Below are 13,443 nucleotides of genomic sequence, written 5' to 3' on the forward strand. Positions count from 1 at the left end.
TTTTTCTGAAATTTGTCTTTGTTTTTGTCAAGTATTTTGGATGACGTAAATTGAGCAATCACATTAGATTAATGCAAAGTTGTCAAATGATTGTACATGTTTACTCCGTTAACAGACAACTATCTTTTTTATAGAAACGAACAGACAGGTAACAACAATGAAATATGTCAACGTTTAAAGTCTAGAAAATGTTTACTCAAAAAATGACTATGTAGCAAGAGAATATTACATCCCAAATGTTGGATATAAATTTAAAGTAAGTTGGAAATATTTGTTTATGTTTCTTCAACATATTAAGTGTTATATTACCGTTGAAATTAACCAGAATTATTCAGGAAACCAAACGAACAAATTGCTGAAAACTATTTGCCAAAAATATAGAAAAATGTGTGGTAAAAAAATACTAAAAAGTACATTTCGACTATCAGGTGGCCTTCACCAAACATTAAACAAGTCTACATCAATGCGTGGACGCTGTTCTGTGTGTAGCCATAACTACGCACATATTCACATCAAACCTGAGATGGGCCAGACCAAGGAAAGCGTCCCTTAGGCCATCTTAGCCAGTCCTTCACAACTGAGCTTTAAAAGATGGGCGACTGTACAGTACGCTGCAGTTGGCCTTGATTGATGATTGAGTAACCCAAGATCATAGATGTGCTCAGGGAGGACTTGCCGGTGCAGAGCTGTGCATACATCAGCCCTTCAGGACTACCACTACAGTACATACATCCTGTGGTGAGACTGACTGATGTGAGCACAGGGACTATGTAGACCACTTAAGGGAAGCTTTCTACATGGCAGTCAACAGTCAAAGTTGACTAAAAATGATTACAGCACAGGAAAAGGGAGGACTTTGTTGTTATGAATCCAATTTTTATCGGAGCCCTGAAACAACTGAGGTGCAAAGCATGTGCAACATCCACATATTACTAGGAGACACACACACCAGCACACATATTAACTTGTGCTGATATCCTTGACAGGCACAACTATAAGCATAATTCAGTGGTAAATAAATAAGATCATGCCGTCTGCGTGCATTTTCTTTTTAGGAACTCTTTGGCTCACATAGACCCGTCCAAAGGATTATGAGCGTGCATCGGTGCATGCATACAGGCCCCCCGTTTCAGTACCTTCTTACACAGCGAGAACAAGCGGCTCCTCCCTCGCAAAGCAGCTCAAGGGCGCGGCCTATCTACCACACGATAGAATGCATGAGTGGAATAATGCTTCACTTCAACCAGCCGGCCAGCATTCATCCACTCAGCGCCTTGGTTCATTTATATGGAAGTCAAACTGTTTGTACTGTCAAGGTTATGTTATTTAACAGGGGAGCAGGGAAAGGATAGAGACAAGTTCCAGGCAATTTAAAATTCTGATGAGTGCTCCACCGACTGTGTATCCATAAGAAGGGAGCGGATCCTAAATGAGACCAATTAACTTCAATCCAACCGAAGAATATTCTTTGAGACCTACACATTTTTATTCCCCTTGAAATCCCATGCCATTCAAAACTGTTGTGATAAACACAGCAGTTATTTCACCCTCATCTGACAACAGAGAATTTATTGTTGGTCATTTTGGACCAAATGTGACAGTCCACACAAGTTGCACATAAATTAAAAAGGACAATGTCAGCATGTCTGTTTGTGGCTAGCTTTGCTCAAAACTGTGACGCGGAGTCTCCTGTCCCAAAGCACACATGCGGGCACATAAACACGCTTAAGCGGCACACAGAGCACTCCTAAGGTTACCCCCCAGGACAAAAGCTTTACCATCCCACTGACTGGCAGATGGGGCGACCAGCTGACATCTCGGCCCGGCTCTGTTTCATGTTCCCCGGGTGTCTTAAACGGGCGGGCATCCTGTCTGATGGGCACAGGACAGCCAAGAAGGAAGCTCCTTTGACAGGGGGTGGGGGGTTGCTCCTTGGGGCTACCATTGAGGAAAAGAGGAGCAAGGACAGACGGAGATGGCTAATGTGCTTCAGTGTGTTTGTACAGTATAATTGTGCGTCTTGCAGGGTGGGAGGCTCGGGGAACGTCGACAGAACACTAATAAAGAGCTAATGACTGTATTAAGCCCTATATGTTTTTTTAACACGGGATCAAATATTTTCCTCAAGGCTAGAGCCAGTTCCAGGGATCATGAGCAGTTGATTTTCTTTTTTCAGATTTAAACAAAGTAATTTTAATCTAAGTGTACAAAGGTGCCATAGAGCAGAAGAGAGGCTACAGGGTCTCTATCTGTGCTACTGAAAAAACATCTGTGTTACGATACGAGAACTGACTAAAAGAAAGTGACAACAAAGCAGCAGCTTCACCGTCAAGCTAAAAAGGAGTCATTGTTGTTGTGGGGTTGCTCCTCCTCAGGCCTTTAGATGTGGTCCCCAGCTGGGAAATTCTATGTAATAAAATCTACTAATAACTTGTTTAAAACTATAAAAAGCATCAGAATGCTCAAGGTTACTCGAGACCAGTCATCTTATCATCTGAAACATATTGGCACTTATATCAAAACACATTAGCAGATGTGATGAGACCATTGTTACTGCCATCCTCTATCACAGTAATCGACCATATGTCCACAGGTGCAAAACTTTAATCTACAATTTAACAGACAAAATGTGTCATATTCAACTATTAAAAGTATTCAATTGTGCTCATATGAAAAACACAAACCTTCTGCTAAAATAATTTACTGTGTAAAATCTAGAATAGCAATTGATATTATCTTTATGCATCATTAGATAATCATAGACTGATCATCTCAAAGTGTATCCTAACTTTTTTAAGGAGACAAAACAAACATAGAATCCACATTTTGTACAAATATTATACATAAAAATGTACAAAAGGTGCACTACAGATTATTTTATTTTTGAAATTGTGAACTTGAAGTTAGGGCAATACATATATGTATTTAATAGTTTTGGGTGAACACAGCGTTTAATATCAGTAATGATTCATTACTTATTTCCATGTATTGGGTATTTTTATTTTACTGTTACATCAAAGCACAAAATCTCATTTTTATGTAGCTATCTACAGTAAGTAAATGATAAAAGACTACTTGTATTAAAATGTTATCAGCAGTCAGCTGGCGGGTTAACTACTATTAGTAACTTCAGACTGTCTGCTCACTACTGCTAAAGCTGACAGACAATTTCAACCACACTGTGATCACATGTTCATGTTATGTTCATAATATTTAATGTTTAGGAACTAGAATTAATTCTTGATCAATTAGGGTCAGTATGATATTTTTTTAAACCATGTTGAATACATTTTCTAAATTAAATTAAATTATTAATTACATTTGATGTAAACAAGATCTATTTTAAATAAAGTAACAAATACACAACCGCAAATTTTAGTTGTTAAAATACTATTTTACAACTATGAGCAAAGCAAAAGGGAAATGTTGAGAAGCAGTAATAGCTCAACTTCCCTTTTTACAACCTTGCTTAAACTCTGTTGAATCTGCATTAATAAAAACTGCTCACTAAAGTCTGCCAGCCTGACTCGTTGTACTGGTAGTTTGACTCATTAGTCATTACTCATGTTCTTTGTAGCCGCTTTCTCATTTTAAATAAAGCTGGCTGTGACTTTACTCCATAAGGGAAGACACTGGACACTGGGTTTTGTTGAAAAATGTAATAACATGTTATGTCTGTTGTGAATTAGTCAAATCCTACCTAACAACTCCATCTCTCAATCCTATACTGCAGCCCATCCACACTCCCTCTGATAAACGTCTCCTCTGTTGTTTATTTGAACTTCTTTTAGTGTTTTGACTGACATCAATCCTCTTGTCATCCAGTGCGTCACTATCATCACCAAATTAATATTTCTGATATGCGTCCTAGGGTGACAAGGTGGCACAATTCTCCCTCACTGCCACTCTTTTAATATATTTCACTATTTAATTGTTTTGAGTTTGGTACTCCCCTTTCCGTTTTTAATATTTCAGCGTCTTAGATGTAGCAGCAGCTCTTTACAGCGCCCATGGGGGCTCCAAGTCCTCGCTTTTGTCTCCCATTTCCTTCTGAAACTGTTTTTCTTTAACCCTATGCGGCTCTTCACAGTTGTTGTCTTAGCTCTCTCCTCTCTGTCGTGCTGTCTGCTGCGTTCCCCCTACCTCCCTCAGCTTTCTCTGTGTCAGCCAGAGGTCAATGCTACACTTTTTTCTTCTGCGTGCTAGCAGGCAGGGGGTATCTTTTTAGTTATTGTAACCTAAAAATAGAAAGAGAAAATCTGATTTAAGGTTGGAAACAAGGTGTCTTTTAAGATATAGTGGCATACCACTATCTAGCAATTGGAGGGTGTTAAATATGTTGAGATAAGGATTATATTACATCGATGCATTATTTGGATGATGCTTGATTGAGAATAAAGACCAATTTATGACCCGCTTTCAAAATGAAGTATTTATAATTTGAAAATGTATTAGTAACTGACAAAGTGCATTATTTATAGCTGAAATTAACAACGTTTTGATTTATTGATGTGTATTGTAACTAAATGTATCCGTAGTGTAGCAGAGTGTGATGAAACACTATAAGAAACTGCATTTAATATAAATGCAGACCTACTTTATGGACAGATTTTGAGATATGTGGATTAAGTTTTTGGGTTGCATGTTTTCAGTTAACAATGTTAGTGTTGTTGGCTTAATACTTCAGAAAACAATATACAGTATATGTGAGAGTTAATGTTACCTTTTTCACTGCATACCCCCAGAATGATTTGAAGCTGTTCTGTTTTTTGGATGTGTGGAAAGTCTCGGATTAATACTTTAATATTTATATACATCCGTGTTTAGTTCTAGCTTGAATTGCAAACAAAAGTAACATAAACAATGAAGTTTAGGTTGATAAATTAGCATCATTTCAGAATGGAAAACCAACATTTCTCTTAGCAACGTTGCCTCATGTTGTACTGAGCCTGAAAGCTCCAATGAGCTCTCTAGTCAGATCATTACTTCCAAGAGTCTCATTATGTTGAGAGCCTTGTTGAAGCTAATAACTGACTAAAGGTCTAATTATTAGATTTTCTCTTAATTTTATTAATGCTAGCTAACACTTAGTGCCCACCCAACACAGGGATACAATCAGGCTAGCTGTTGCCTGAAGTTCTTGGACTCAATGAAGCTTTATGTATTATTCATTTAGGGAAATTTTGATAGACTTCAGTCTATCTTGTGTGAGTTAATTTTATTTTTATTCAAACATGTCAATTGTCGTAGCCGCACTTATCTCAAGCTAATATTGGGTTGTTTGTGCCAACACCTGTCGATTCACAGGGAAATACAGACTTGCCCGCTCACACACAGTGAAACAGGCGCACACACACAAACACACACTCGAGTCTGTTGGTTCAGCTCTTCCATTGAGGGTGCGTATGCTAGCTGGCCATTGTGCGCGTTAGGCCTTTTGTCTGTGCAGCCTGAAACTGGTGATTGCACCTTAGCTACCGCAGTTCAAGCGTAAACAGTGTTTTCATGCCCTTCGATATACACTGTTGCCAGTGGACCCCTAAATCCCTGGAACAGCTGAGTCCTAGGGTGTCAAAGATAATGGCGATTTATTGCAGTGCGAGGCTTTCTCATTGCCCCTCCCCGCCCCCCTTTCCAATCGTCCCCCCACCCCTCCCCCTTCCTCAAACAGATTAAAATTAAGCCTTAAACATGTGAGGATGGAATTAACACATTTAGCGAGTCTCCTCTTCCCACATCCCATTTTCGCTCCAGAGCGGCTGATCCCTGCTGCCGAACGCGGGTGCAATTTTAATGACTCGCAACGTTTTTGAAGTCCACATGAAAAAAGCGTCGCCCGCCGTTTGTGGCAGCGCTAGATATGGCTGGGCCACGGCCGGCCATGATTGGGGGGGACACACGCCGCCGACTCGGACTCCAGGCTCTTCGATAGGATCGGTGTCATTTTCCTCTCCACGATAAGACGCCTTGCTGACAAGGTCCGATTAGGAGAGAAAAAAATCATTATTGCTACGCCTTTCATCCACCGGGGGCTTACCGATAAACAGCTCACCCGCGGCTAGATTTTCTGAGAGCGAGATGTTATGTGTTGAAACATATATATTGCGGGAATATGGTTTCAAGCTAAATTTGGGAAATGTTTTCAATAATAATCTTTTTTAAAGTAGCTAAAGAAAAAACTACTTTTCTTTAAAATGTATTTCGCAAAAGCTCTCCCCCTTCCAGATCAATGCTCAAGCTAAGAAATGTTTTATTTAAGTCTTAGCTCTTCCTTCCAATAATCAAACAATTATCAAATAACTTCATATTCTTTTTCAACAAAATAGGGCAAAATTATGGTATGAGCCAACAAAAGGTAATTTATTATTCTATACCTAAAGGAAATCCACATGAGAAAACTGATACTTAGAATATTCAAACTACAATGCAGAACAGAGAGAATGAGTTAACAATGGATATAGTTATTAATTGGAAAGAATAAGATTTACATTGCGTACATACTGTATATGATCCTACAAATAATGTAAATATATATATTCGATAGAAATAATCCTTTGAAATATCAGCAAGTATCACATTTTGGTGTTTGAGCAACGTCACACACAACTTCCATTAAATAATATAAACTTCATTAAAAAATGTATCTGTTCTAAGTATGGAATTACCAAAATAATTAAGTAATTTGCTTAATCTTTAATAAATAAGTAAATGGTACAATTACAAATATTGTTTTAAATTTGTCCATTTTATTATGAAAGGATATGTTTTAAAAATAATTACATTCAATAAAAAAGCATGTTATAATGTATTATAATAACCCAATATTGTACATATTAAATAACGTAGTAATAAAACTTGCCAGGAGCTAATAATAGCCTCTGCTTAAATATCTCTTGCACTTCATAAATGTAAGTGATTATGTCATTTGCTAAGTGTTTGCTTATGGATTTGAGGAGCGAGCACCACTTTGGTGGCCCAGCACCAAAAGAATCATGGAGTCTGATCTTTAGAGGGAAGAGGGAGAAATAAAGCGAGTGGGAGAGAAACAGAGAACGAGACGAAGATGGAGGGGGAGAGATAGAGTGTCGGGACAAACGTACGCTGTGTTACTGGGCCACTCCAGCGCCCGTGGACTCTCAGCAAGACTCAAAGCCACACTCTGCTTCAAAAGGCAGCCATGAAGATTTTTTTTTGTATGTTTACAAAAAAATATTTCTTTATTTGTCGTCACTCTGTCATTTATCTGTTTCTTTTCCTTGCTGTCCCAGCACCCGTTGCTCTGCCACTGGAATCATGTTCGATGACGCCGACGTGCTCGCCCTCCCCTCTTTTCCCCCCTCTCTTTTAATACTGCAGTTGCAAATCAAACTGCTCTAAAACAAATTGATGTACTCTTTAATATCGTCGTCACATCATCACAGGGTCCCCACGCGTCTGCCTTGGTGACAACTGCAGGGCTGCTTAGCTTAGCCCAGCGATGGCTGCCACTTTGTTGGTCGCTTCAATGATTTATCACAAAAAAGAGAGGGAGATTGTGAGAGTGAGAAGAGAGAGAAAAGGGGAGCGACAGAAAGAAAAGACCCCTGGATAACGATTGAGTCACTAGCACCTTTGATTGACAAGGTCTAATCAGCTTAACTCCATCCTAATAAAGTTGATAGCCTGCGGTGCTTCTCTCTACCTGGCATGGCGTGAACTTTGGGCTATGCTGGGGCCCATGGGGGCTGCGCTCTGGCCCTCTCTGCTTATCTGAACGAGACTGAAATCAATCCCTAATGAGCTGTTTTCATTTTGCAGGATTGATTACAGGCCCCTAAACACCAAGAACACTCGCCTAAGAAGTGTTCTCAGCCTCTTGCCGGCCACCTTTAAAATGCAGAGCAGCAACGCTTTTGTCTGTGTGGCTCTTTGTTTCAGCCGCTCAGTCTGCTGGCATTGCTAAGTTATTTGTTACAACTGAAAAAATATAAAGGGGGATGAATTTTCAAAGTAAATTTCTTCCATGATTGCTGGTTGATTTATTGAGTCGTATAGTTTTTATATTGCCTCTAAGATGCATTCATTCATAACAATTTAAAAAATCATTTTAAATATTAATAACAAAACAAAATAGAATGACATTAAAGCAAACTACAGAAGCTTCAAGAACAAATAAAAACTGTTGCTGCTACAATGAGCCCATGATTCAGCTCTGACCCTAAGTCTAATATCACTGTTGTTGTCCTACATTTTACAGAGCCATCAGCCAAGGCTGTTCTATGTTGACTCAACACGGCAATTAGAGGAATTAAATTATTAAAGTGATGCCGGTAAACAAAGTAGTCGATATTTATTACCATAAATGGAAAATAGACTGGAGTTTGAGGGGGCATTTTTTACCCCGTCTTGTATGAACTGTCGATCAGCATGTACCCCTCTCCCCTTCAATGAATAATAATCAAAAAGGTGGAACAGCTAATCATTGCAACTTAGATGTCTTATCTGACATGTTATCTATTTCTAAACAAGCAATCATAAATCATTCAAAATCTTTTCAACTGTGGAGGGACGGACTAAAATCTGGCATGTCTTTGATTTCACATCAGTCAAGTCTCCACATTTGGGCATTTAAAATGCCCCTGACTCAAATGTCTTTAAATTGGCTAACTGCATGCCCTCCCTCTTTATTTAGAGCCCTCTTTAACTGGGCTAGCCCCCATGTCTGCTTGTTGCTGTGCCTTGGCTTTTAAGTCAGTGCTCTTCACTAATGAAGTTCTATACTTTATTTATGAGACAAACAGAGGTCCCTGGTTCTTGAGGGTGCGTGTGGTAAATAGCCCTGCAAGTCCAAAGAGTCTCCTCTATATCCCTCTGAGTGCTCTCACTGCTTTTGGCAGGCCTTTGTTTTCGCTAAATACACTGGAGACATCGAGAATGGTAGGGAAAAAAAGGCTGAAATCTGATAAAATGGTACCGTGTGAGGATTTATCTTTTCTTAGAACTAAGAGTCCTCTTTTTTCCCTTAAATGTGACCTAGAAGCATCCTGGCTTTTTTGTTCCTGGTCATTAAGAGATATATTGTCGACGCTGAAGAGAAAAGGGGGGCAAAGCTGAGTTTCTACGCCATTTCTTTGTTCAGGGTATATCGCTTTGAAATAAAATGTCTTTTAGTTCCACTTCCCCCATTGGTCAATTACAGTTCTTAAGGGCTACTGTGTCATTGTGGATGGAGAATGCAACTTTGAATTACTGTAAAATAACGATGCTAAACTGCTCTTCGTAAAAAGACAGCTTAAATGTCTGAGGAGAGTTGAGGTTTGCGGCAAGAAAATAATTTACAATATGACTAAAGAGTGTCTGATTGGAGAAACACTTAACACTCTAATTATTTGTGTTTTACGCCTATGTTGTGTGTTTTAAAACTCAAAGCTTATTCTTTGACAATTGCCAATGCCATTTTGTGCACAAATAAAGCAGGTGTGCTGCTTAGACTTCTATTTAATTCATTTTTATTTGTTGATTTGAAAGGGAAGGAACTACACAAAATACAGCCTTTTTTTTACCATAAAAATAAACAGTTCATCGTTTGCTAAAAGATAAAGCCCAGTACTTTGTGTACTGTGTCTCAATACTGTAACAACTATGGCAGGACTATGATATAAATAGTGCAGGATTTCATGGAGATGTCAGGGAAGTGTTGTGCTTTTGCTGCTGTTGAACCACAGAAAGTCTGAGTTGGTCCAAACAGAATATATCAGATGTTGTTCACTCTTAAAAAGACATGGACAAATACGGTAACCTGATGTTGAGCCCAGTTTGTTTGCTGAATTTGAGAGCTAGGTAGATATATAGTAATTAGTCTGTTGGTGGAGTGCATATTCCCTGTGTATCTATGTTCTTTGAGCAGATGTATTCCCTGTTTGACCCGGAGACATTGCCATTTCAGGTTGTGCATCTGAGCGGAGGGTTGGTATCGACAGCAGAGTAAAGGAAGGGGTCATGGATTAAAGACGTGGGGCGAATTTTCCCCACCAAACCACAAACACAACCCCCAGCTGGTGCGGACCAAGCCAAGTGTGTGGGACCAAGGCAGGATAAACGAGCATTGTTCTTAGCTAGCTGCACACACGCTGGATGAGAAAGCCACCGGTGACACAGGGTCAAGGGGCATGTGGCCGACTACGGCAGGAGAAATTGCCCGGGCCCAGGAGGTACTGAACACTGTTAAGCCATGCTCGGCTTCTTAAACACCAACCAACAGGAAAACATCAAAAAAACGAGCCATAATAGCGATAACACGACTGGGTGGAATTTAAAAATCAGTCGGCTGTCGCAGAATTTGGCGCAGTGGAGGAAGTCGGATAGCGGCGGGATCATCTGAAGCATTTGAATCAACATTTTTAAGCAGAGAAAGCAGATTGTATTTATGAATCTGTGAATGCGAGCTACAGCGAACATCAAAAGCCGGTGGTCTGCATGCGAACCTTCCTTGACTTGAATTATTAAATCTGTCGATGTCGCACACGCCAGCCACCCCGCGATTATAGTGTAAATTGACAAACTTTTTCAAAACTACAACGGGAGCCTCAGAAAGCTGGTTGATACTTCAAGAATGAGCTTTGATACATCTCTGAGGAATACACTCTGCCTCAATAATGTGGGGACTGTCAGGAAGGAAGACAGGAGGAAAGAAAAAAATATGCTAACCGGTTAAATCTATTTAAGATCCCAATGAGCTTTTTTCCTATTTTAAGATAAAAACCGCCCTTGATAATGAGGAAAAAGGAGTTTGTGTGTTTTTTTTGTTTGGATGGTTTATTTAAAAACTGATATTTTGTTTTTTTCTTCCTCCTGCACTCCTGAATTAGGAACTTCAGGAGGAACGCTGACGTTGTTTATTTTCATAAACCCCCCCCTCGTTTGTAAAAAAAACACAACCACCACTCAATGCACAACACACACACACCGCCGTAGCAACGCATTTTCTTCGGGAGCAGAGCAAGGAGAAGCGGCGCTCGATCTGTTGCCTGTACACCTCTCTCTCCCTCCCTGGCTCGCCTTTGATGTGCTCCCGAAAATGTCATCAGGCGTCAAGGAAAGAGGTTTTTTTTTTTTTTTTTTTCTCCAACCCCCCAAACACACACAAACACACATATCCACCCACCTCGCATATGAGCAAGACAATTTGCTGTCGCTCACTCATCCTCACCACTATCTTGAACACCACCCCTCGCTCCCTCACAACCCAATCCAAATCAGAAGACGTACCAGTTTCTACTGCTATCTGGTAGCCGGCCTCCAGTCTCCGTGATGACCTTTCCAGCTTCTCTGTGTTGTCCAACAGATGCGCTCTCTGCAACAAATAAAGGGGGGGAAAAAAATAAGCCCGAGAAACAAACGCAAAAAAAAAAATTGATTGAGAGTGCTGGGACCCATTTCAAAGAAACACATCAACACTGTCAACTAAACAGACAGACCACATCCCCGGCAACAACATAATGCAGCCAGGTTGGCAATAACCTTCATGGATGACAATGTGTTATTTGCTGATGGAATATCAAGCATATGCATGTTGAGGCTGACAATGTAAGAGGTGCTGCCGCCTCATCTTGGACATAAAAAAAAACCTGCGAAGTACTTTGAGGTTTGTTTCCTCTTGGTATTGTTCCACAGCGTCGCCTTCTGCTGCACACACAGGGAAGTTAAGGAAGGGATGTGGAGGGAATTAAGATGCAATAAAATGTCATTTAAAGCTTGCCAGTTCAAAAGAACATCCTGTCCAGGTGATGACTTTACACCAGAGCAGAAATTCAAGACAAAACCAACATTCACGCTTGCAGAGTTATGCAACAATTAAAGATCTTGAACAATAACACTCCATCACTGCCATAAAAGTATATCAAATGGGCATCATTCTAATGTAATGCTTATCCTAAACAAATACATCAAATGTATTTTTTTCTTCTTGTTTATATACACTAATGGACCAATACAGTATTTAATGATGTATGAATAAATGCACACCCCCACACACACACACCTTGGTTTACTCACAGCTATCAACAATTGACAAGGCTGTCCCTTGAAAGCTTGGAGCTAAGGGAGCATATCAAGAAAAATTGGGTTTCATAAATAATGAAATAAGCAATTTCATCATTTTTTTCAAAGGGGATCTTTGTGAGCATCAAGGTGTTAGCTAGGTCTGTAATACACTGTGTAAACATATCAATTGATAGCAGTGCCTTAGATAATAAGAGAACCATTGCTTCTGGTTTCTCCTCTGTAGCAACATTTGATCTTTTCTGACAGGCAAGGCGAGAAATCTGTTGGCTGATGGCCTTGAGTTCCATCTCAAAGTAGGTGCTCTTAACACAGACATCTGCAATTATGTTCATATTTTATTGTGTTCCCACATTCAAATACTCCCGCATGCATAGAACTGCTTCTAAAATAAAAACATACAGTTCACTGAATAAGTGTACAGGAAAATGATTGGGGAAACCAAAGCTACATTTACATGAAAGTTCATACTAATAGTTCAAAGCAACATGGAGTTCTATACCTGATGTGTATTATTAGATATTAAATGTTTTTTCTATTTGGTTTTAAACTTATTGTTTCAACTGCCACCATCAGCAAATCTGTCAATAAGTTCTACAAACCATTATTTAATAAAGCAGAACATCTCTAGTTAGGAATATCTACTTCATTGTTTCAACATTACATTGTTTAATTAATTTAATAATGAGGATAATCAACTATCCGTCATGCTTTAGTTGTTGCAATAAAAAGTTATTCTTCTACAATTTTCCCATTGATGACCCTCCCTTCTCCACTAATGTGTCTATTTTTTGGACAGTCATGTGGGTTTTCTTTCAGAAGGCTGCTGTTTCAGATGTCTGCATTAAGTTTGATTGTGTGTTTCCGACCTTTAATCTTTATAACACGATTCCCAAGACTTAATAAACTACATATCTCATTAAAATATTCAAATGTACTGTATCACAAGGGGGTTACTCATGGAAGCATTTGTTTGATCAGCCTTTGTTTCAAATAATGCGTGGATATAACACTGAAGTAGTTTTATTCAATTAAATGATTCTATTTATTCATCATGGTTGCTCTAAGCAAATCTTTAACTATTGAGTTAGTAGTTATTATTGGTTAAAATTAACTAGATTTCTTTGAGGGTTTTTTTTACCACTTTCTTCAAACAATTTGCTGTATTTAAAAAACAACCTTAATCTTTTCTGTTTATCTAAACATTTCCTTATAAGTCACCATCATGCAATTGAACTAAGCAGAGGCCTAGAGACATTTTAATGAAGTCTATTTTCAAGCTATGGTTGTTCAGTGCAAAGTTTTGACCACCTATCTAACATACAATCTTCAAACAAACTACAGCCCCATAATGTCCACTGTAGCAACCCGGCTTTCATTAAATCCAAACTGAATTCAGAAGAG

The 13,443-nt window shown here is 39.1% G+C and overlaps 1 protein-coding gene across 6 annotated transcripts in view; it reads right to left on the reverse strand.

Moving 5' to 3' along the window:
- Positions 1-13,443, reverse strand: part of vti1a (vesicle transport through interaction with t-SNAREs 1A) — a 108,514-nt gene that overhangs the window by 64,923 nt on the left and 30,148 nt on the right. For all 6 annotated transcript variants that reach the window (XM_063892974.1, XM_063892970.1, XM_063892975.1 and 3 more), the window contains one exon: positions 11,248-11,332. In XM_063892974.1, coding sequence (XP_063749044.1) covers positions 11,248-11,332 — 85 coding nt within the window. The remainder of the gene's footprint in view (positions 1-11,247; positions 11,333-13,443) is intronic.

Source organism: Eleginops maclovinus, chromosome 10 (genome assembly GCF_036324505.1).
Source record: "Eleginops maclovinus isolate JMC-PN-2008 ecotype Puerto Natales chromosome 10, JC_Emac_rtc_rv5, whole genome shotgun sequence".
Lineage (NCBI taxonomy): Eukaryota > Metazoa > Chordata > Actinopteri > Perciformes > Eleginopidae > Eleginops > Eleginops maclovinus.